The 25,832-nt window shown below is 42.3% G+C and overlaps 1 protein-coding gene across 1 annotated transcript in view; it reads right to left on the reverse strand.

Annotated features, from left to right (window-relative positions):
- Window positions 1-195: 195 nt before the first annotated feature.
- The window catches only part of LOC114359226 (transcriptional regulator ATRX homolog), a 36,296-nt gene continuing 10,659 nt past the window's right edge, over window positions 196-25,832 (reverse strand). Inside the window, exons 13-29 of the mRNA XM_028313523.1 lie at window positions 24,007-24,144; window positions 23,437-23,612; window positions 22,756-22,877; window positions 22,210-22,333; window positions 20,236-20,304; window positions 19,839-19,983; window positions 18,700-18,871; window positions 14,544-14,656; window positions 14,155-14,263; window positions 13,070-13,241; window positions 11,706-11,918; window positions 10,957-11,116; window positions 9,741-9,877; window positions 7,301-7,376; window positions 6,255-6,382; window positions 5,505-5,697; window positions 196-2,425 (exon numbers count right to left, since the gene is read on the reverse strand). Of these exons, the coding sequence (XP_028169324.1) occupies window positions 5,509-5,697; window positions 6,255-6,382; window positions 7,301-7,376; window positions 9,741-9,877; window positions 10,957-11,116; window positions 11,706-11,918; window positions 13,070-13,241; window positions 14,155-14,263; window positions 14,544-14,656; window positions 18,700-18,871; window positions 19,839-19,983; window positions 20,236-20,304; window positions 22,210-22,333; window positions 22,756-22,877; window positions 23,437-23,612; window positions 24,007-24,144 (2,243 nt within the window). The 3' untranslated portion in view covers window positions 196-2,425; window positions 5,505-5,508. The remainder of the gene's footprint in view (window positions 2,426-5,504; window positions 5,698-6,254; window positions 6,383-7,300; window positions 7,377-9,740; window positions 9,878-10,956; window positions 11,117-11,705; window positions 11,919-13,069; window positions 13,242-14,154; window positions 14,264-14,543; window positions 14,657-18,699; window positions 18,872-19,838; window positions 19,984-20,235; window positions 20,305-22,209; window positions 22,334-22,755; window positions 22,878-23,436; window positions 23,613-24,006; window positions 24,145-25,832) is intronic.

Consider the following 25,832-nt stretch of genomic DNA (forward strand, 5'->3'; position numbering starts at 1 on the left):
CTTTTTAATGTTTTGGCACCACTGGTGAGTGGCAGGACCTGAGCCATTCTGGTGAGTGCACTAAGATAGTCCTCATTCATTCTCATTAGTATTCTTCTACAGAGCTATCAAAAGAAGGTACAATTTTAGGAGTATAATTTTTTGCAAAAAATGTTCTTCCACTAGTGGCCCTAAGTATGGAAATAAAACTTGATATTTACACATTTCCAAATTATTTATTATACTTTGATTGTACTACAAAATAATAGGAAGATTTCTACAGTTATTACATTATATATTACATACATAAATAAGAAACAATTACAGCGGTTCTCGCTGGTGTGCAGCGACCTCAAAATTAAGTAGCAATTTCTATTGAAAAAAAAAACAATACCTACCTGTGAATATGCTCATGTAAAAACGAACTTATAAACTAACTGAAATACTGCTCATTTGTAAACATAGGTATATGTATTATAACTATAAATAACATTATCTTAGCATAAAATCTATGAAATCAGTAAAAAGAACATCATAAAAACAAACAGAATTTCTCTTTTAGAAAACGAAATCCTTCAGCTATAGAAATGCATTTCCGTCTGTCGCGCGCTGGTTGGTAATTATCTAAAATAGAGCTACAGATTGCTGGATTTAATATTAAAGTCACAACTGTGACTCAATTAAAAGTAAACGTATACAAAAATTTAAGATTAGGCAATATCACAACTAAACCACCTGTCATACCAGGCCGAATAAATAAAATGAACCATAACAGTTACAGCTGGTGTAACTCTTTGTATGAAATACAATGATCCACAACAATACACCAAAACCCCTTAGAGAAGAATTTCTTACTTATTGAAGAACATGCACAAGTGTGATCGATCATTCATACATTGAACATTTGCTTCTAACAAGACGGTGTTTGATAGTAAGTTATGGAAGAGTTAAAAAAATTATAAACAAGTCACTATTTTCTTTAATCTCTAATGAATTTATAATTACTCTGAATCAACAAAGTCAGGAAATGTAAGCCATTTTTATAATCCATGTCATTTTCAAATTTCAATCAGCTCCATGAAAATATGGAGACACATTTATTTCAGAGTGTAATCTTTCAGTTGTTTTTCAAATTTAATATATTATGTTGCGATTGAATATCAACTACACAATTAATCTACATCATATTTATGGAAAATCCATATGTCATGTTGTTTGTTAACATACCCAATATTAAAAGGTAACTATTTTAAGATATATTTTCTATCATCAATGACAAAACCTTAGTGGAAGAAAAAACATGATTTTTGCATCATACAAAAATAGAGATCACCACACGATACTAATTTATGAAATGAATTCAAAACATGACAAATAAACCAATACATTTTCTATGCAAATTGGTGTTGATGTTACTATAGTAGCACAAATACATCACTATATTGTTAATGTTATAATATATTGAGTGCGTATGATCGTGCAGTGAATATCGACATGATACTTGTGGCTCTCCATATCTTGATACCACACAAAAGTCTTCTAGCTACTGACATATAACATACCTTAATTTCTAAGTTCCTGTACTGAGAGATATATTTAAAATAATATCAAGCCGACACTCACGGCGTCCAATATTTGCGGTAGAAGAAACATCAAATGAAAATTAAAATGTGTGCTGTCTGGCACTGTTATCATACAGTGGGAAGGTTTAAAAAAAATGGCGTGTTAAAATAAATGGTCCAATCTGTTATAATCCAAAAGATGGGTTTTTAAAATGATCTGTAGAATCGTGGTGGTAGAGTAAAAAGAGACATGCATACAAAAATCGCAGGTAGCCAACTTTTTTGACTAAATGCTGTATGACCACAAATATAGGACGCTTTAGTTAAAATTTTGTCCAAATAATGCCATTACCCTACGAGTGTCAGATAATAGAATGTCTATTCAAATGTGCACAAGTGTCACATTTTAGGTTTGAGCGCGCGACTAAGAAACCTTAAAATATGACGAAACTTGTGCGATTATTACAATTAAGTCTACGCCATAGGCTTCCACTGGTCACAGAATGCATTTGAGTTATAACAAAAATCGAGATTCACTGATATGTGGACACGACAATCCTCCATACAATATTAATATTAAAAAGTTTAGTGCACTTTGATGTCATACATAGCAATAGCCGTTACGAACCTTAAAGACCGGCGTGTTGCTTATTGCATGTCATAGAAACATAGAAATTCATAAATGGAATAAAATATAAGATTTGAACATTGCATTTGTCCCCGAACGTTTCAAAATAACAGTCAAAATATATTGAGATTCATGATATGTGGGTGTTGGAAAGCCTCTAGGCGGTCGTCGGGCTGCGGCCCCCTCGCCCCATCTTCATGAAGCACCTATTATATCTTTACTGTACACATCTGTTCACTATACACTGTCATGGAACCTGCAACAGAAAAGTTTTATGTAAACCAAAAAGAAAGCACATAAATAGTTAGTCAAATGAGTTCCCAAACTGGTGACGTAATAATCTTCATTGCCATTAAAAAATTACAGAGTCAAAGTTTATGTCATTTGACTTCTTCTTGAATTTGTGTTTAGTCGTGTTTACAAATTGGAGGACGATTATTTAAATTCTAAACTGTTATCCCTATGGGACATTAACCCATTATAGACTAGCGGTCCCATATGGTACCACTTTTTTGTGTGTTTTAATTTGGCTCTATACATGAACACGTGAAAAGATGCAGTGCTCTGATTGATGCAAGTCGTAGCCAATAGATATGGTCTATGCTTCTAGGAATAAAAATTGTCAGTTATTCTTTTCAGTTGTGTGTAATAAATGATTGAAGTGAGCGCATCAAAATTTTCTCTTAAAAATTGACGCGCCATTCAAGTAAGTGATCGTATTTTTTTTGTGTGATAGGGAAATACTGATTTTGTTACAATCTTGTATTCTCCATAAGTGCTCTTATTGTGAAATGGTGTAAAATTACGTCGATAGGTAATAATAATTGGAAATATTGTATGTCAAACTTACTGGTACCGTACGGTACCGCTAGCCGCTTACCGTGTCTTTTTAATTATTTTATGATTTTTAGTTTTTACTGTATTTATTAGGAAGAATGTGATATATTCAATGGTATATAAGGTATACAGGAAGATAAAGTAAAATAGTTTCCTGTACTTTACAAAACCATGGGTTTTTGTTTATTTTAGATGTAACTTACGCGAAACATTGGCAGTTTTGGAGGACGATGAAGGTCCCAAGACGAAGCAGATATTTATAGAATGAACTCGAGATAATTGCAACTCTCGAACAATATTAGAGTATAGGAAATGTTACTTGGGGCTAAGTGCAGCGTGCAATGCCAAGCTCCATTCCAAATTTTTGAATATTCAAAGATAAAAATGAATATTCCTTACCCAACATACAGTTTTTTCACATTTAATATTACTTCTGTTATTTGCTTGTATATTAATACATATAATAATAATAATAAAATAAATAATTTACCCTATTTTTATAAAGTCCATGATAAAGTTATGTTTTAACCGACTGACACGGTAAGAGGCTAGCGGTACCATATGGTACCAGCATTTTTTTTCTAGATTACAGGTCGGATCATTTTTTCAATGCTTGTATAGCATTATGTAGATCATAATTATAAACATATTTCAAAAAAACAAAAATCTGACACTTTAAGAAAACTCAGTCTATAATGGGTTAACAACATCCCGGCTGACAATAACGTTCCCGCTGACGTACGGAGACGGCACACGCAGCTGTAGTGACCTATCAGCATTTAAATTGGTTATGGTTGGGCACCTTTTGGCTCCACTCACCGAGGCGACCGAGGGGCCTCGCTCATCCGGGACACTCGCCAGTGGGGCGGGGCCTCACTCGCCCGGGTTACTCACCGAGGGGGCGCGGCGTACTGAGGTACAATTACATTGGTTACGGGCGGGCATGGTACCTGTTGGACATCAGTTCCACTCACCAGTCTAGTCGGAGTCCAGATTGACCACATCCCTGCTCGCTCGTGAGCATATCTCTGCCCAAACACATTGGCTACGAGCGGGCATAGTAGTTCATAGTACCTGGTGGACGTCAGCTTCACGATGCGGGGGCGGGGCTTCGCTCGCCCGCGACACTCGTCAGGGGGGCGGGGCTTACTTACCAGTCTAGTCGGAGTCGAGATTGACCACATCCCCGCTAGCATGCGGCGGCGGAGCCCGCGGCTGTAGCGGCGGGCGGCCCCGGGCCGGCCTCGCTCGCCCGTGAGCATATCTCTGCCCAAACACATTGGCTATGAGCGTGCATAGTAGTTCATAGTACCTGGTGGACGTCAGCTTCACGATGCGGGGGCGGCCGCCTCACTCGCCCAGGTCACTCGCCGAGGGGGCGGGGCGTAGTGAGGTACAATTACATTGGTTACGGGCGGGCATGGTACTACTACTTACTATTTATGGTACCTGTTGACATCACTCACCAGTCTAGTCGGAGTCGAGGTTGACCACATTCCCGCTAGGGTGCGGCGGCGGCGCCCTTCGCTCGCCCGTGAACATAATATCTCTGCCCAAAACACATTGGCTAAGGGCGGGCATGGTACCTGTTGGACATCAGCTTCACTCACCAGTCTAGTCGGAGTCTAGATTGACCACATCCCCGCTAGCATGGGGAGGGGGCGCAGGCGGCTGTAGCGGCGGGCGGCCTCGCTCGCCCGTGAGCATCTCTCTGTCCAAACACATTGGCTACGAGCGGGCATAGTAGTTCATAGTACCTGGTGGACGTCAGCTTCACGATGCGGGGGCGGGGCTTCGCTCGCCCGCGACACTCGCCAGGGGGGCGGGGCTTACTCACCAGTCTAGTCGGAGTCCAGGTTGACCACATCCCCGCTAGCGTGCGGCGGCGGAGCCCGCGGCTGTAGCGGCGGGCGGCCCCGGGCCGGCCTCGTTCGCCCGTGAGCATCTAGGCCCAAACACATTGGCTACGAGCGGGCATAGTAGTTCATAGTACCTGGTGGACGGCAGCTTCAGGATGCGGGGGCGGGGCCTCGCTCGCCCGGGAGGAGGGGCCTAGCTCGCTCGCGACACTCGCCAGGGGGGCGGGGCTTACTCACCAGTCTAGTCGGAGTCGAGATTGACCACATCCCCGCTAGGGTGCGGCGGCGGCGCCCTTCGCTCGCCCGTGAACATAATATCTCTGCCCAAAACACATTGGCTAAGGGCGGGCATGGTACCTGTTGGACATCAGCTCCACTCACCAGTCTAGTCGGAGTCGAGGTTGACCACGTCCCCGCTAGCATGCGGCGGCGGAGCCCGCGGCTGCAGCGGCGGGCGGCCCCGAGGCCGGCCTCGCTCGCCCGTGAGCATCTAGGCCCAAACACATTGGTTACGGTTGAGCATGGCTACCTTTGTCTCCACTCACCAGTCTAGTTGGAGTAGAAGTTGACGACGTCTTCGCTTGCACAAACATTAGTTACGGGCGGGCATGGTACCTGATGGACATCAGCTTCACTCACCAGTCTAGTCGGAGTCCAGGTTGACCACGTCCCCGCTAGCGTGCGGCGGCGGAGCCCGCGGCTGCAGCGGCGGGCGGCCCCGGGGCCGGCCTCGCTCGCCCGTGAGCATCTCGCGCGCCCGCTGTTGTTGCAGCGCCATCGCCACCGGGTCGCGGCTGCCGAGCCCGCCCGCGTAGTACTTAGCGCCCATTTGCTGTGCAAGACAAAAAGGGTGTGTGAAAAAACAATTGAGAATTGGGTGCCCGGAAAGAATTGTTTACATCGCTTAACTCTTTGGCTCGTAAACTTAGCTGATGACCCAAGTCCTATGCAATCCTAAATATATGACACAAATAGTTCTTCATATCCAAACTGGCTAAAAAGTTGACAACACAACCTTATTTCAATGTAACAAAGACGTGTTGCGAACTTAATGGATACTTTAGGTGTCACGAACTGTTTGATGCTGACTATACACTCAAAGAATAGAACAGGCAATTTACCTTTACTTTAATAGCACCTCATTTTGTTGATGACAAAAAGATAATTAGATAAGCGATTTCCAACATATTGGTGGGGTCTCAGGAGGTCAAAAACCGTAGTACAGCAGGAGGCGTGGTAACACTCAAACGTTAGGCGCCAAAACACTACCAAACTCAGACAGTCCTGAAAGGTAACCGTCGTGAAGAAAGCTAATAAACACGGCAGTCCTGAATGGTAATCGCCCTAACGAAAGCTTTAAAACAGTATTAGACTAAGCCTATCACTCACGTTCTGCTGCAGCAGCTGCTGCAAGCGCTGCTGCTGCTGCTGCTGCTGCTGGCGCTGCCACGGCGGCTCGTACTGCAGCCCGCTCGAGCCGCTCATGCCGCCCGGGCCCGGCGCCGCGCCGCCGCCCGCTAACAACGAAAAATAAATTAAAACCTATTTATTTTTGCAAATTGGCTTTTAAAAAGCACTTTTACACGTCCCAGTATTAACCCTACCACTGCTTCGGTACAATAAATGGGCCAGTGCTGAGAAGAAGCAGCGCAAGAAACTCAGTCACTATTGTCAGCCTCCATTTCAAGGGTTTACAGTTTTAAAAAACACATAGTCAAGCATTGATGCGAACTAGACAGTTAAACAATAAATGTTGTAACTCCTCCCAACTACACAATATACAGTTGACAGTACATCTGACTAAAGTACGGCCAACGAGAAGCGATACCAAACGTAAACAAACCCAATGTCATGGGTGAACCCGTCTGACTTTGACATATTGTGGCGGGAGAACGAGACATTACGACAAATACACAAGATGGGAAGAGACAGAATATATTGTCAACTCGACAGTCGTATCGACCTTTTGTATCGCTGCTAGTTGGCCGTACTTTATACATTGTTGGAAAATTGTCCTTGTTACAACAACTGGTGCCACTGTGTTAAGTTTGACGTGCCGTCGTCTGTCATACTATTTAAGTACTGCAGCGCGCGATCTTTCACAGTTCACACTGCTGGCCACTGCACTACCCCGCCCACGGTTATACTCAAGCGCCTACGTGGGCGCAGTCCGTCTCAAAAGGTACACGATACGCGCTTTTCTTTCACTATTTGTCTTTTTCTCTACCAATAGTCTGTGAGCACTTTTGGCAGTTTCAAGGTTAAGCTAATCATGTCATTTTCTAAAACTAGTTTTTAATCAATAAACCAATTTAGAAACTACGCATATACTACGTTATATCCATTATTAGTGGCAAAATTCAAGTGACTATTGTAATGGTACGGTTGCAAACCACCAAAAAAACGAAATACTAAAATAAAACCTTGTCACTTACCTAGCATGGGGTGCATCATGGGGTTCATCATTCCAGGTTGCGCGTACTTGTAAATCTCACTCATTTTCTGCATCAGCTGCAATCAACAGCTTGTGTTAAATACTACATTTTATACATACAATATACATACGCATACCATGCATCTATGTTTACAGTCAAGTGCATATTAACCGGTACAGCGAAGACTTGGTTAATACACTGATGCTTATTTTGGTGTAGAGAATTTCATACATTACACACTATACTTGAGCCACTTTAAAAAGTATGAAAAGCTCTCTCCACACTTCCTTCTATTTTCTAATACATTTGTGCACAATAAACATAAAAGGGAACAAGCTTTTTGTGCAATTGACTGTACTTATGCTATAGAATAGGGTTGCTAAAAGCTGTTAGAAGTGAATACTCATTCCGACGACTGCACACTGCACAAGGAAAAAGGCATGCTAAAATAAAATAAACTTATACAGAGATCCAACTTACTATTTTATTAACTATTCGATAATAATTATAATGCCAATGTTTATTGGATTGATAGACTATTTTATTTACGCAATACCTTGTCTCCCTATGGCAAATAATTTCAAGATAGTACATAATCATTTCAACTATAAAAATAAGTTCGACACATGCGGGGGACCACTTTCAAGTTATTTTTGAAGTACACAATGCACATTTTTGAAGCATAACAAATCGTATAGAAATTAGAAACTCGTGATATTTCAAAAATACGTCCATTCATTGGTTTTTTGATCGAGTAATTAATTTTATTCATAAATATACCCCAAACGGCAAAAATATTTTAAATTATGGATGAATAACCAGTTATATTTCTAAAATCTTGAATAATTTCTTATAAAATATTATGTAACTGTGCCAAGCAAGTTGGATCTCGGCACGCCAGGCGTAAAAATATAGTAATATTATATGGAGAGAGGTATCTACGCTACACTTACGCCATAGTCATATCCACCGAACATCTGGACAAATAAATATACCGGCATTATTTATGTGTTTCAGTACAATGAACGCTCTTCTAGTTCGAGTATACTGTTCGGTTACACATTTTTTTAAGTTTAAATGAGGGGATTCAAAAACTTTAGGTTTCGATGTCAACCACTGAGGGGCAAAGAAACTCATTTCTTGTGGCCAATGGGAAGATTTCAATCGTCTTGTACTCTCACTGGCGACTATCACAATTTTTTTATGCCCACCAGCGGGTTACAACAAGAATAGTCCGACATAAACCATTTTGGACAACCCACAAGGTGGACAGACGAAAATCATTAGGGCAGGCCTATGTTCACCAGTGGACGCGAAATCATGAACGATGATAATACAACACTAAGTGCTTGCACACGTTGACTCGCGGGCGCGGGCGCGGGCGCGGTGACGAAATATCAAACATATGTAGTGATTCCAAGTGTTCACGTACGAAACGCACGTGCGGTCTAACTAGCGGGCAAGCTAGCGACTGGCGCGCGCGGAGCGCTCGCGGTAATTTCAACGCGTGAAGATGTTTGTGTGTGTTCATGTCAAACTAGCGGCGGCGCGCGCGTTTCACTCACGACGTCAGGTAAGTTCAACCAGTTTGATCTTGTCGCTAGAAACGATAGCACGTTTTTATCATGTCGTTCAATACAGAAGAGTTTATTAGTGCTATTCAGGCTAGAACTCCTATTTGGCAAAGTAAACACAGTCATCATAATGAACAGAAATGTTGTTTAGTTGATAACGATAATATTAATTAAATTAAATAATAAAGAGGAACCTTGTTTGAATTTGATTTTGATTGAAAATTATAAATTACTTACTAAGAAAATCTTTTTTTTAANGCACACCAATTCTAATTTTTAGCATCTCCCACTTTAGGTATGAATTTTCGGTTAAAAATAAAAGATCGTCGTCCATAATTCGACCTCTGACAATACGTCACAATCGCGCGAACGCCTGGTCGTCAATATGAACACGAGCTCGCGACGTTACCCGCGCCCGCGCCCGCGCCCGCGCCCGCGCGTGCCTACGTGAACAAGCACTAAGAGACAAAAGCAACATTTCTTGTGTCCACCAAGTTTTCAGTCGTGTTGTCGCCTCACTTTCAGATATCACAATCGCCAAATTTTTTTCTGATGTCGACCAGTGGGGGACAAAAGCAGGAATAATGCCCGTTTTCACCATCCATCCCTAATTTTAAAGTGACCTAAGGTATTTATTATTACTATTGATTTTTTGGGCCTTCATTTGCGCCAGCTCGACCAGGTTTGATCTATTGTGGCAGCCCTTGTGTTTAGAGTTCACTGCTTAGTCCCGTTGAGCGACCCAAGGTAACATACAACAGGAATTTTGTTTTCATAAGATTCACTTAAAAATTAGGGATTGAAGTTGAAAACGGGCATAAGGCCCTTTGGGGGTGAACCCACCAGGCATTGAACAGGGTACTCACGGCAGGGTTGGCGTTGTAGATGAGCGGCAGCATGTCTCGGATCTGGTTGTCGTTGATGTTGGGCATGTCCTTGCGCAGCATGGCCGCCAGCGCCGCGTATGCTAATTGCTGCTGCTGCTGCGCTATTAGCCCGGACACTGTGGAATTGAAAATAAATCTAGTGCTCATATTTTCCAAAAAATTTCAACATTTGAGATACAGATATTGGACATTTACAGACGTCACTTCGTCGGTTGCCTCTCTAATTTTCAGGCGATTAGACAGATCGATTCGTCTTGCAAAATTGATTGAGATGGTGTAGATAACTCAGTTTCGAAAAAAATGTCAGATACCTACGTCAGTTAGAGAGGCAAGCGACGACTTAACACTTAAATAACACGCAGCATTCCATGATATTGTGTGTGTTCCATTGTAGCACTGCAAGCACTGCTCAGTGTTCCACACCGAAAAGTGAGTTTTAACAAAGCTGTCACTTTATGCGCATCTGAGCGCCGCTACACTACCGTAAATAATTACTTAGAATTGTGTGACGTCAAAACGCTCACCACGCAAAGTTAAACGCTTGTATCTTTTTTCTTTGTAGTCCAAATAAATACGTCTTTTACTTACTGAATTCTTCTTTTCAAAATCTTCGCGATTACACGTGGAACACTTAAAGTCTAATTCAGACAAGCAGGTTTCTGGTTGGTCCTCATTGGTGAGGCACTAAGGCGGTATTCGTGCGGTTACGAAGCGATGCAAATATATGAGAACTGCCCAGCAACCGCGCGATTATCGTTGTGTCTGAACCTAGCCTAATGCCGGCAGTACACTCTCGTCAAAGTCTCGTCCAAGAGCTCTCGCCCAGACTTGCCCAAATGTCTTGCGAGACAGCCCCATCTGCGAACACGGGACCGAAAGCGAGCGAGCGATAGCGAACACCTCGAAATGTAGCGGAAGTTCGCACTTGGCATGTCTCGTGGTATCTGAGCGAGAGTGTACTGCATTTATAAAGTTTACTATTGTGTACTCACTCATGCCGTTGGCCATGGGCCAGCCGGAGGGGAAGGGCGCGGGCGGCGGGCGGTTCTTCTCGCTCTCAAAGTCCCCCCACGCCGCCTTGCGTTCCTCGGCTGTGTACCTGTGTCGCGGCTCTGTACCTATGTCACGCTTTACCTGTGTTGCGCTGTACCTATGTCGCAGTCCGGGACTACAGTTGACTAGAGTTAAGACTCACTCATGCCGTTGGCCATGGGCCAGCCGGAGGGGAAGGGCGCGGGCGGCGGGCGGTTCTTCTCGTTCTCAAAGTCCTCCCACGCTGCTTTACGTTCCTCCTCACTTAGAGTTTCTTCCTCTTTGTTCTCAAGCAGCGAGTCGTGCTCGTGGTACTTGTATATCTGGAATTAATGATTGTGTTAGCAGTGGTGGTGGTAAAATAAATAACGTCAGTACATAAACTTGGCCAGTAAAAGTGATAGAATGGGTCTCGCGGGATGATCGTTATCGTGTCATTTGATCTCCCTCCATTAGGAAGCACGACCCTCTTACTTTCGCCGAAAATTTACCTGCATGGCAAATGGAGGATTTGGTCTTCACCCCCCATTCTGGTTCGACGAGTTGGGGAGATCTTATTTGTTCCTTAATCATACAACATTCACGGGAAGCGTGGCTCGGTTCTCATCCCGTCTGGATGTGTGGTGTCAATAGAGGAGAGTAGGACCACTCTCACTCTTCCCGATACGATAATCGGGGACGACTAGAACAGTCCAGGCGCCAGCGAGCGGCTGTAACTGCGCGTCACGCTGTTCTCAGGCGCGAATGTACTTTGTACTTGCGCGTCGCACTGTCCCCGGTCGTACTAGCTGTACCTATGTGTCGCACTATTTTCTGGCACTGTGTAAATGCGTGTCATGGTTGTACCTGTGTGTCGAGCTATTCCTAACACAGCTGTACCCTCATGTCACACTGTGTTCAGACGCTGTGTACCTGCTTGTCATGTTCGCGTAGCATCTCGGCGAACAGGCGGTCCTTGGGCAGCGGCGGCAGCGGGCGCGGCTGCGGCGGCGTGGGCTCGAACTTGTATAGTTCTGCGAGGTCGTTCTCCGCGTAGTGCCGGTCGATCTGTTGCTCGTCGATCACGCGCTTCGATATCGCCTGCTTTGTCACTTGCCGCTCGTAGATTTTCTCTTCCATTGTGCCCTAAAACGATAATAGGAATTTTGTTTAATTTAGGATAATTGGATAGCGTAGAAATCATCACGACATAAAAATAAGGAGTGTTTATTTATTTAAAAATATGAGTGCGATGTGGAAGTCATTGGGGGAGGCCTATGTTCAGCAGTGGACGTCCTGTGGCTGAAATGATGATGATGATTTGAAAATATGAAAAAAGTTTGCAATAATGTCCACATTCTAAGGAAAGTTATGTTTTACACGTTTGCTGTCACTTGTCATTTAAGGAAACAGAATTATAATTTCAAATGGTGCGCAAAATCTAAGTTAACATGCTCCGTTTCAAGGCAGCGCATGGTCGTTGAATCCTCCTTAAACGAGACTTTCACTTGACAGTATTAAACTCACCATGGCCAAGAACCGGTACATATAGCACGGCTTCTTCTGGCCGAAGCGGTACTATGCTCTGTACGTCATGAGACGGGTTCCACGACAAGTCAAAGATGACCACGCGGTTGGCTGCCACTTTATTATCACACCATACACTCACCATGGCTAGGAACCGGTAGATATAGCACGGCTTCTTCTGGCCGAAGCGCTACACGCGGAAGATGCTCTGTACGTCATGAGACGGGTTCCACGACACGTCGAAGATGACCACGCGGTTGGCTGCCACTTAATTATGACACAATACAAACTCACCATAGCCATATACTGGAAGACGCGGAAGATTCTTTGCACGTCATGATATAGCAGGACTCACTGATAAGTTTTTTCAAGTTTTTACTTAGTTTCACCTGTCCGATGTTTGTCATCAAATCTTGTTCTCAAAAGTTTCACACAAAAGTAAACTCACCATGACCAAGAACCGGTAGATATAGCACGGCTTCTTCTGACCGAAGCGATACACGCGGAAGATGCTCTGTACGTCATGAGACGGGTTCCACGACACGTCGAAGATGACCACGCGGTTGGCTGCCACTTTATTATCACACCATACAAACTCACCATATCCATATAACTACTGGAACAAATACTGGAAGACCCGGAAGATTCATTGCACGTCATGATATAGCAGGGCTCACTGATCAGTTTTTTCAAGTTTTTACTTAGTTTCACCTGTCCGATGTTTGTCATCAAATCTTGTTCTCAAAAGTTTCACACAAAAGTGAACTCACCATGACCAAGAACCGGTAGATATAGCACGGCTTCTTCTGGCCGAAGCGGTACACGCGGAAGATACTCTGAACGTCGTGGGAAGGATTCCACGAAACGTCAAAGATGACCACGCGATTGGCCGCTACCAAGTTGATGCCCAGTCCGCCCGCGCGTGTCGAGATCAGGAATAATCTGGTACATAAATACAAAAATTCAAGAATTGTATACGGATTAGCAAGCTGAAGTGGCAATGGGCAGGGCACATAGTGCGCAGAACTGACGGCCGATGGGGCAGCAAGGTTCTGGAATGGAGGCCGCGTACCGGAAGGCGCAGCGTGGGACGTCCACCTACAAGGTGGACCGACGACATCGTGAAGGTAGCAGGGAAGCGCTGGATGCAGGCCGCTACCAATCGATCAATGTGGAAAGCATTAGGGGAGGCCTATGTTCAGCAGTGGACGTCCTATGGCTGACATGATGATGATGATGATGATGAAGAATTGTATAACATGAAACAAGACTAATCGAGAGGAGTGTATGCCAAATCCCAATTTAGTCACGGGTACATTGGAGGATCGTGGTCTTGCTCCTGCAGTGGAGACGAATGCCTTGATCACACGTACCGAGTAAACGGGCGAGACAGTAAAATGTTTACTCGGTCGAGACAGTTGGGTGAGCGAGTCACATACTCGAGCGCTCGGCCGAGCACTCGGCGTAATGTTCATACACACCGAGTACTCGGCCGTGAGTCTCGCCCGTTTGCTCGGTACGTGTGATCAAGGCATAAACGACCTGGATGCTGTTAATGATAATGAAGCGTGACAAAATGACATTTCCACGTTTGCTTATTGATTTCATCTTTTGAGCATATTATTGATTCAAATACTCCTGCCCTAAATAATGACAGTCTGTTTCTATTTTACTTACAACTTTACTTTTCAGAGAAAAATATTTGAGTGCATTTATTGTAAGCTTGTTTCCCGCTCTACATTTCAGTAACTTAAGTATTTTATACAAAACTAACGTCTTTGACCTTTGTCTTTTGTTTGAAATATTTGTTTAGAATTTGAATTATTTTATTAGTCGGGTGAAAAGATGAACTGACCTTGCTCTAGGATTGTCTTCTCTGTTGAAATTTTTGCACCAAATAGATCTGTTTTCACACGACGTCGATCCGTCAAGCCTGAAGTAGTCCACACCTGGCGACCATGAACCTACAAACGAATACAAAAAATGTTATTTAATATTATTTCCACCAAAAAATCTCACCACTCACCGAAGATGGAAAAATAGGCTAGATGACAAAATTAAAATTTTTGATTGTCAGACAAATAACAAAAAAATATTGGGCACGTATTTTTCCTTTTTTTTTTTCATCATCAAATAATTACAGTGCTACATCGAGTTGAAATATCGCATGACGTCATGATTATGTAGAATTTTTACAGTAACTATTATTTATTTTTCAAAATATCCCTTTTAAATTGTACTCACCCACGTGACCGCCTAGTTTCTCGTCAATGCGTCCTTCTTGCGTCGCTTCGTCCACTTTACCGAGGAAGTGCTCAATGAGATCTAACGAGTACAATGATTGGGAGAACACCAGTCTGGAAAACAAATGAAATGACTTTAATAACGGCTTTTTTATTACAAGCTTTATATTGACTTCACTTGTTAGTATGTGTGGGAAAAATCTTGCAACTGAATTTAAGACCACTTCTCCTCAATCGATTGAGCTGAAATTTGCTATACTTATGTAAGAACGATGACAATGCAATGTTATGGTACCATTGAACTGGTCTGATGATGGAGTCAGGAGGTGGCCATAGGAACTCCTAAACAAAACGGCGGAAACTTGTCGAGTTTGGGATCGTTGGATTCGTTTTCCCGAGCACTTTGGTGCTAAATAATGACCAAGCCCAAAGATTGAGATACAATTTAAAAGTGTAAAATAAAATTATTAAAAAAAATCTTTTTTTAAAACAAGCTTTATCCTGTATCCCTCGAATCGAAAGCTTGTAGCGCATACAGAAAAAAAAGAGGACTTAATTTCATGCGCGATACAAGCTTTCGAGGGATACAGGATAAAGCTTGATTTTAAAAAAGATTTTTTTTCATAATTTTTAACATCACGATTAGGCAATAAGTAAGACGTTGTATTGTCAAAATAATCATTAATTTGACGATATTTCTGCGAATAACTAACTTGAGGATTGCAATCTATATTATATAAAGCTCGATTACCACTCACTGACTCACTCACTGATCAGGGGTATTTTTGGGGTGTTTAGAGGGGAGAGGGGTAAAATTGTTGGTGTTTGTTTTTTACTAGATTTTTTGACACCCAGGTTTTTTAGATTTTTTGAACCAAAAAACAAAATGGCGGCATTTTTTGAGACAACAACTTTTTTGTTTTTCATCCTGAATTTTTTCCTTTTTGGGAGTTTATTTTGGTTGCCAAGATGTGTTAAAAAAATTGAGAAAAAAACGGAAAAACAAAATGGCCGCGCCGCCATCTTGGATTGAAAATGCGATTTCGAGGTGTTTTTAGGGAGGTGTCACTCCGAGATGCGCAATTGTTTTTGAAAATTTCTTTTGAGTATTTGTGACATGTATAGTCTTCTTGAGAGCCACATTTACAGATTATCAAAAAACAAGATGGCGGCTGAGCCGTCGGCCATTTTGTTGCGATCAAAAAATTCCCAAACTTTGGTAGCAATTTTCCCGTAGATGGCGACACCGGAGTGGGGTACAATGTTCCGGGCGATTGTTGGTCTGTTATTCAAATGTTGCCATGTATAGGAAAAAACTACCATTTTGGAAGAAAATTTTCCACCACGGCCCCGGATAGTAGAAAATGGAAATTTCCAGAAATTCCATAAACTTGGAATGCAGTCTGGTGACGTTTGGGGACCCGAATGACATTTCACCATTTTTATCAAAAAAGTCTGGCAACACTGAAAGTTACGGGGAAAAGTTTTTTTTGCGACATGGGTGTCTTTAAAGTTAGTGACAGACAGAAAGAATTGTGGCAGAAAAAAATTAAAAATGACGTTTGATTGGATATACGACCCAGATTATGGGAAAAATCCGAAATGTCAAAAAATCAAGATGGCGGCGGCGTGGGCGGCCATTTTGTAAAAAGTTGAAAATTTCGAAATTTTGGAATTCATTTTTCCAGTAGTTGGCAACACTTTGGAAAGTCGAGTTGTATGAGGCGGTTGTGTGTCTTGTCGAGAGGTTTCGCTTGGGTGAAGAAATTTCTCCAGTGTTGCCATACCTTAGGAGATTCGGTCCAAAAATGTCGAAAGTAGAAATAACGACTTCCGGTCGAAAATTTGGATGACGCCTCCTGCAAAGGGGTCGTGCAAATGACATTTGACCATTTTCATCTCGATCACCTGGCAACACTGGGAGCTACGGGGAAAAGTATTTTTTTCGACATGGGTGTCTTTAAAGTTAAGGACGGACAGAAGGAGATATGGCAGAAAAGATCCAAAAATGGGGTTTGGTCGGTTATACGACCCAGACTATGGGAAAAATCCGAAATGTCAGAAAATCAAGATGGCGGCTGAGCGGGCGGCCATTTTGTAAAAAGTTTCAGTTTTCTGATTTTTCAAATGCATTTTTCGGGTAGTTGGCAACATTTGGGAAAGTCGAGTTGTTTGTGGCGATTGTGTAGTTTGTCAAGGAGTATCGTTTGGAAAAACAACAATTTCCAGTGTTGCCATACTTTGAGAGATTTGATCCAAAAATGAAAAAAATTGAAATAACGACTTTCGGTCAGAAATTTGGATGACGCCTCCTGCAAATAGGTCAAACTAATGACATTTGACCATTTTCATCTCGATCACCTGGCAACACTGGGAATTACGGGAACACAAAATTTTGTGACATGGGTGTTTTTAAGGCGTTGCTCCTCGGGACTGGGTGAAGTTAGAAAAAAAGTAAAAATGGCGTTCGGCGCGGAAAATGGTCCAGATTAAGGCAAAAATGCAAAATTTTGGAAATCCAAGATGGCCGCCAAGCGTTCACCCGTTTTCCTAAAGGGACTAAATTCTCCATACAAATTGTATGCAGGGGGGCTTGGTTAACGTAGAAAAAGGCGAGGCCGAAGGCCGAGCGATAGTTTAAAGCCTGTGAGTCGCCATAGATTTATTTTTAATGCGTCAAAAAAGGATTAGAGCCCAGTGACAGACAGAAAGGCGAGGCCGAAGGCCGAGCGATGGTTCAAATCCCGACAGTTACCATAGTTAAACTTGTGTTGCGTCAAAAAAGCACAAGAGCACAGAGACAGACAATAAACGCCCCCTGTAATTTTTCGAGGCCGAAGGCCGAGCTCCGAATGCGAGGCCGCAGGCCGAGCGCCGCGTAGGGCGAAGCCCGGAGCGGCCAGCATCGCAGATCTAGCTTTTGTAGCCCGCGTAGCGGGCGACCAAAGCTAGTCTATAATATATANGAAAGAGGCGAGGCCGAAGGCCGAGCGATAGTTACAAGCCCGAGAGTCGCCATAGGTTAAATTTAATGCGTCAAAAAAGGACTAGAGCCCAGTGACAGACTGAAAGGCGAGGCCGAAGGCCGAGCGATGGTTCTAATCCCGACAGTCGCCATAGATTTACTTGTGCTGCGTCAAAAAAGCAAAAGAGCCTTGCGACAAACGATAAACGCCCCGTGTAATTTTTGCGAGGCCGAAGGCCGAGCTTCGAATGCGAGGCCGCAGGCCGAGCGCCGCGTAGGGCGAAGCCCGGAGCGGCCAGCATCGCAGATCTAGCTTTTGTAGCCCGCGTAGCGGGCGACCAAAGCTAGTCCTCATATAAAGTCAGCATCAATAAATCAAGGTAGGTTCGTACCGGGCGTACTCTCAACCAAGTTGATTAATTACCACCTTATGGCTTATATTTCTTCTCAGTTTTCAAATAATGGACAAGACAAAAGACAATATTGTGGGCAGGACTGAGTGTCATCATTTCTTGCAAACGAAACATTTTTAAAGTGATCATGCGTCGTCTCTGTTGACGGTACAAACGGTTAAGTTTTGCCGGTGACTGTAACACAATGGGCGGCGAAGTTTTGCAGACACATTGCATCAAATGCTTAAGCTTGCAGATCGCCATCGCCGGCGCGATCACAGGCCAATGACAGGTCGCGCGGACTGTCATGGGTCGCGCGACCTGTCATTGGCCTTTGATCGCGCCAGCAATGGCGATCTGCACGCGTTGGTGTGGTTGAAGCATTAGCTGTAGTCTGGTCCGTGAGCACGTAGAATTTTGTCCAATGACCCCAAGCTTCCCATCCTTATCACTCGCGCGTAATTATATTGCTTGGGGTCATTGGACAAAATTCTACATACTCACAGACCGGGCTTTATAAAAGTTACAATAGCTAAAGCCTGGTCCGCGAGCACGTAGAATTTTGTCCAATGACCCCAAGCTACCCATCCTTATCGCTCGCGTGTAATTATGTTGCTGTCGCGCTCGCACACTCACTGCGGGCGCCCCGTCGCACAGTCGCGACAGCAATATAATTACACGGGAGCGAGAAGGATGGGTAGCTTGGGGTCATTGGACAAAATTCTACGTGCTCACGGACCAGACTATAGCTGGATCCACCACTCGTCGGGTCCTGTTCTCAGCTGCACTGTAACACTCACAGCTTGTCGCCGATGGCCTCGCACTGGCGCAAAATGTCGAACAGCAGCACGAGCTTGTGCGAGTGGCGCATGTCTTCCAGTTCGTCCTCTGTCACCAGCTTGATCCACCACTCCGTAGGGTTTTCGTTCTTTAGCTCCACGATTTCGTTTTGTTCGTCCTCTTCCATTTCCACTGGAATGTGAAAGGAACGTGAGAATGATGGCTACCGATTTGTGCTAAACAAGAGAAAGAGTGACAAGATCTTATCTCAAAATACCGAGAGGAACAAATACAAGCTACAATCAGCCTGTGAGGAACGCACACGTAGAGATCGCTCACAAACAATTTTGTAGCGGACGGCTCTCGCCTTCGATTCCCTATAATATGGTCGAGTGAAGCGATGGCTGGTTCACACGTCAGTCTGTGAGCAGGCGCTGCCTTCGGGGACTGGTCAAGGAAAGATATACTTGACATAAAATATATGTATCAAAACGCAACAATTAACCTAGAAATTAGCACGGCACTAAAGAAATATATTCAAAACTGCCACGCGGTCTCGTGCTAGATGGGCGTCTTAAAGGCCACCTATCAACGGGAGCGCGTGGTAAGTAACTTGCTTCTGAATGTATTGTAACTTCCTACTTTTTTATATTTTTAAACCGGCAGACAGTGGTGACTGAGTTTGTTGCGGCGCTTCTTCTCAGCACTTGCCAAATGTTTGTCTCGAAGCGCTGGTAGGGCAAAAAAAGAATGAGACATGTATAGGCTCCTTAAGAGCATTTGACGATTCGCAAGTACTACTTTAATTAGTCTAAACAAATAAAGATAATTTTGATTTTTGATTTTTTTTTGATAGTGTATGTAACTCGTGTCTAGGCCAGTGTGTAGCTTGTCTTTTGTTTTTCTCTCACTCTCAGTAGCCTTGGTAGGCACAAGCGAATGATAGGACATATTGTCATCATAGTCTTCGACCATCTAGCTAGGTCAGTGTGAAAAAACTATAGTCACTCAAGTGAGTACCTCTTATTAACCGACCGATTTGAGGATCTTGATTTATTTTTAAAATGTCATATTTTCAACTACCAACCTTTTCGAGAATTTAATGTTTTAGTAAACTTGTCCATGAAAGTTATTGGTTAAATAGTGGTTAAATACGCACCAGGGTTGGCCCGGGTCCCGCGGCGCGTGGTGACCTTGGCGTCCTTGGCTTTGCTCTTCTTGGCGGACTTTTTCTTTTTACTCTTCTTCCGGCTATCGTCGCTCATGTCTGACAATTCGTCTGTGGATTCTTCTGTTGACGACTCCTGGTAGACAAGAAAAATAGTTATTGTAGATATACACAAAGTTTCGGCGAAAGGCGTTCAGCCTGCGTCCGCGAAAGGCTAAAAACCGTTCTAAAAAGCCCACGGTGTGAGAAGCTAAAAAATCCATCGTACGGGGTTTTTAGCTTCTTTTTTAACAAGGTGCTTCACACCCTTTGCACGATCATCATTCGGCAATAAATAGAAATAAAACACTGTTACAATATTTTAATAAAAATATGTTTTTATACTTACTTCTGGAGTGGAATCATCATCTATGAAATCTACTAATGATCCCTCGGAGTCTTCTTCTTCTCTCTCCCTCTGTAAAAAAAAATATCAACTTATTATTTCATGACAATTATCTTAAGGTCATCTTATTTTGCACTTAATACAGAAAGATAAAGTTCAGCGTAATTTATTAAAAGTTTAAGGCCCAGAACACACGGTGAAACGCAATTAGGCCAGTAGAATTAAACACAAAAATTGATTAAATCGGAAATAATTCCTACAAAAGATTTTTTTGCTTTAATGGCTTCATTGGTTGCCCATTAAGACTCTCCTAAGTTTTCGACTTCGACGGAGTTGTGCTTAAGTAGTGGGGGCCCCCGAAAGGGGCGTTTTTTCGGTTTTCCGGTTATACCACGTAAAGGACTTACCCTATCGAAAAGTGGTCTTCATGACGGTTAAAGGGCACTTAATCCTGCATTGAATAAGACCAAATTCATATGTTTTGGACAAACCGTGCTCGCGCTAAAGCTCGGCAAAGTAGAAAATATACGTATAATTAATGACCCTCTCCACGTCCAATGGCTTGTTACCCACATGCTTCCAAGCCTTGTAAAGGGTCGCCTTAACCAGTGTAACCCTAACAAGGCTCACGAGTTTGATTCGCTTATCCTTGTTCGTCCCAGCCGTTCCTTAACTGCGGTTGCTGCACCTCTTCCTGGCACTCTCCTGAACGACTCTGTGTTACCTAATGTGGCTGCCCCTCTTCCTTGTACCCTCCTGTACGATTTCATTGCTTAGCCATATGCCTGGTTCAAGGTTCGACGCCACAAAATCAACTTCGTACGAGTGAAAATAGTTTAAATACTATTTCCCGTGCTTGCAACATTTTTCTTTACTGCTTCGCCTCTATTAGTCGTAGAGTGATTGTATATATCCTATAGCCTTCCTCAATGTATGAGCTATTCAACACAAAAATAATGATTTCAATCAAACTAGTAATTCTTAAGATTAGCGCGTTCAAACAAACAAACAAAAAACTCTTCAGCGTTTTAATATGAACTTGTTGTTGTTGATTTTTGGCGTCGAACCTTAGACCAGGCATACGGCTAGGCAACGTAGTCATGCAGGAGGATACAAGGAAGAGGGGCAGCCACAGTAGGTAACACAGAGTCGTTCAGGTGAGTGCCAGGAAGAGGTGCAGCAACCGCAGTTAAGGAACGGCTGGGACGAACAAGGATAGGCGCATCAAGCTCGTAAGCCTTGATAGGGTTACACTGGTTGAGGTGGCCCTTTTCAAGAATTGGAAGATTGTGGGTAACAAACCATTGGACGTGGAGAGGGTCATTAATTATACGTATATTTTCTACTTTGCCGAACTTTAGCGCGAGAACGGTTTGTCCAAAACATATGAATTTGGTCTTATTCAATGCAGGATTAAGTGCCCTTCAACCGTCATGAAGACCACTTTTTGATAGGGTAAGTCCTTTACGCGGTATAACTGGAAAACCGGAAAAATGCCTCTTTCGGGGGCCCCCACCACTTAAGCACAACTCCGTCGAAGTCGAAAACTCAGGAGAGTCTTAATGGGCAACCAATGAAGCCATTAAAACAATAAAATCTTTTGTAGGAATTATTTCCGATTTAAAAGCTAATTCTACTGGACTAAATGAGGGTTTTCGCGAATGAAAAATCCGCCAGATGGCAATACGTAAACGCGAGGTCCAAATGCTGCATGATTGGTTATTTTTGACATGACATTGACAGATATGTCAAAATCCACCAATCACGCAGCAGTCAGACCCCACATCCACTTCCCGCCATCTAGCGGATCTTTCATTCGCGAAAACCCTCATTGCAACGAAACTGCAACTGTAGTTACTTTTGAGTTGCATCGAAATTTCTGCCATAGATTCCGTTGAGAGACCACACATGACGCGACGCGTTTCACCGTGTGTTCTCGGCCTAAGAGGCGCAGTTATTTGATAGGACTGTACTTGCCTTTTTCTGCTGCATAATCTCATATCGCTCGGAGTTGTATTTTAACACAAGCGGGTGCGTCCATATCCGCTGTAGCGATTGGAAATCCGGGAACAGGAAGCCGGATGACTTACCCGGGAGTGGTCTATGGGAACAAATACATTTGGATTTAATTAAGTAACGGTTTAAGAACTTTATTTCTCATAAGAATTAACAATAATTCACTTCCTGAGAAACATTTCAATTCGAATTATTTAAACATAACGAAACGAGTGTACAACTATGCCAAACAAAATCAAGGTTTCACAAAAAAAAAATTCGAGCCAAAGCATAACGAGCCACCACACGCCAGTCAATCACGGATGTAATGCGCATTGAGCGAACTTTGTAAATTGGGAACAACATTAGACAATAATTTCTACTTCTCTAATTAGCTTGGACAATCATTTAGTTACCAGATTAGATTTTTAGTTTAAAATGGTGGTAAAGTTTGTCCTTTGAAACGCAATTTTTCTTAATGTTGGTTGTTTTCTATGTAAAATTCATAAATAATTATTTTTAGTTTACCTTCTCGAGTAGTTCTCCAGGTAGTGCTGGTAAAGCTTGCACTGCACCTCCGATAGTGTGATGAATAGCACATACTCATGCTTAGGGGGTAGGAATGGCGCTAGTACGCCGTAGTCTCGCCTCTGCAAGGAAATAAATTTCTTTCTTTCTTTCTTTTCGGCCAAATGACGTCCACTGCTGGACAAAGGCCTCCCCCAAGGTTTTCCACAATGAAAGGTCCTGCGCTGCCCGCATCCAGGCTCTTCCCGCGACCTTTACCAGATCGTCGGTCCACCTAGTAGGAGGCCTGCCAACGCTACGTCTTCCAGCCCGTGGTCGCCAAGGAAATAAATAATAAGTGATAATACAACTATGGTAAACAGCGGGGTATTCCCGTCAAATCTTTTCATAGTTTTTGGACTAAAACACAAAGAAGTACGATTAAAAATATGGTGGGAAATATATTCCCACTGATTTATTAGGCGCTTCATGACGCGTCATGCTTTGTAGAATCTGTACTGGCTGTTGGTGATGAAGTTCACGAAGCAGTTGAGGTACTCGTTGTACATAAGGTCATATTATGTCCCCTCGATGGGGCAGAGGTCGTCCACAACAGTAGCACTGTTGTGGAGGACTCGTTGTAGTGGTGGGAAATATATTCCCACTGATTTTTAAAATGCAAAAAAAATGCTATTTACTAACCTGTACAGCTCCATCCAGCATCTTATGCAGCACGTGCGAGCGGCGCTTCATGATGCGAATATCGTGTTCCGTGGAGTCGGTATACTGGCCGTTGGTGATGGGGTTGACGAAGCGATTGAGGTACTCGTTGTATTTTCCAAGAAGGTTCGGCTTCACGAACTGTACCATGCAGTAGTCTGGATGCAGAAATGGGAAAAGTATTATAGATCATGATGCCTAATCATAGTACCTATGTATAGGAAGTCTTCACTTTTGATGTGGCTATTCAAATATGAACGTTGGGTTTCAATCTAGTAAACAAACGCGTTTTACTGTTGTAAACTATCAATGTTTTTCGGCGGAAAATTTCCTGCAAAACATACGGAATCTATGCTACAACTTTGCTAAAATCCAAAAGGGCTCTTTATTTAACAATTATATTATTATAATCAATTATAATCTATCTATCAATTTAATAATCAATTAAATTTGAAAAAATAATACACACAGTGTCAACATAATAAAAACTTACAGAGGAAGCTACCTGCGCCCTACCCTTATTAAACAACCAAAATCTAGCCTATAACTTACATTCCTTCAAGTTATTCTGTAGCGGCGTGCCAGTGAGTACGATGCGTCGCAGAGTCTTCACTCTGTTCATGGATTGAGAGAGGCTGGTCTTTTCATTCTTCAACAAGTGGCCCTCGTCGCATACCACTAGGTCCGGTCCTGGGAGGGAAACAATTGAATATTATGAAATAATCAAAATGAAGAAAGATCGTTAGTGTAAACAATATTGTAAACAGTAATTGTTATTAAACATTTCTCTTGCTCTTTTTTTTTATATCTGTGAAAATTTTTTCGCAATGATACTAAATGCACCTTTTTTTTAATTTGTTTTTTTTTTAATGGTTTACGATATGCAGCTGTGACTGACTATTGTTTTTTTGCCAAGCAAAGGATCTCTGTTGTTTCAATTTTTTTTGTGTATTTCGTGGCATACATATGTGTTTAGTGTCCATCTACTAATGTTAGTGCAATATTGAAGTTAAGTTTTATTGCTTTTGGAAACTTTTTATGGCGACCAGATGTTGACCTTTCTTGGGTATGCGCTTTGAAATTTTTTGTGCAATAGATGTCTTTTATACAATGTGTTGGTGAAAGTTTTGTAGGGATCTTTTTTGTTATCAGCTATTACTCATACTATAATGACTTGCAGGAAGTAGAATACATGTAGACATCTACGTAAGTGTAGAATCTATATTATTATGTATTAAAATTATCAATAAAAAAGTAAAGTTTATGGACCAAAAGTTAGCGCTTTTGACAAGTACATAATTATATCGATCTATGTTACATATTTTATAACTAGCTTTTAGCGGTTTCACCCGCGTGAAATTTATTTTGTCACAGATCGTCATAAATTATAGCCTATATGTTATCTGTATATCTGGGTTATAAACAATAATACTGTAAAGTTTTATCCAAATCCGTTCAGTATTTTTTGCGTGAAAGAGTAACAAACATGTTGACATCCAGACATCCATACAAACTTTCGCGTTTATAATATTACTAGTAAGTAGTATAAGATGAAAATAATAGATCATATTATGCGATCGTTTTCGTGCTTTTTGGTAAGATAATTGACACCAAATATTTATAAATATGTAATTTATAATCCCCGACGCTTCATGTGACTCTTAACACTATATCTTTCTGTAATGTGTTCGAAACCACCGAAAAATGTATAAAAAATAATAAAGAAAGAAAGATAAGGAAAGATCTGACCGGGTTTCATCGGTCAAGTTTTCTAGGCTTTTAGCTTAGGCGCTGTACTGGTCACTGTGTACCTACTCGCATGTTTTTTCTTCAGGTAGTTTTTCTCACTCAAAAAATTGATCTGTGACGGTTAGACACAAATTTTACACTGCTGAGTTATGTTGTATTGCACGTTGGGTTTCGACCGTCGCGTCGGCGTTAAACGCCATAGGGCTTTGTAAGTGCCTTTTGGGGTCGGACCGTCTGGAGCGCACGTGTTGTGCACGTCCACTCCCGAAGGCTGCCCAAAACGAACTCCTTAACTGGATTATTATTAGTTTTGATTTTTTACACGTTGGACAACTTTATTATGACATTTACAGGAGGGCGCTACCAATATTAATACTGGGTTGTTAGTTTTTGATTTTTGCTTCTTGAGTTTCAGAATCTTGGGACTTTACTTAGAAGTTAAAAAATTATAGGCAGATACGTCAAACAATGTTTGATGGATAAAAGTCTATTGAAAAAATTCGTTAAAATAAATATTTTAAAATATTTTTTATTATATTTGTCCTAATTTCTTCAAATATTGTGAATATTTGCAAAAAAAACACACAAAACAGCCAATCTCGCGAGATTTTGAAATTGGCGAGATCTCG

Source organism: Ostrinia furnacalis, unplaced genomic scaffold (genome assembly GCF_004193835.3).
Source record: "Ostrinia furnacalis isolate ACB-3 unplaced genomic scaffold, ASM419383v2 OfSCF4245, whole genome shotgun sequence".
NCBI lineage: Eukaryota > Metazoa > Arthropoda > Insecta > Lepidoptera > Crambidae > Ostrinia > Ostrinia furnacalis.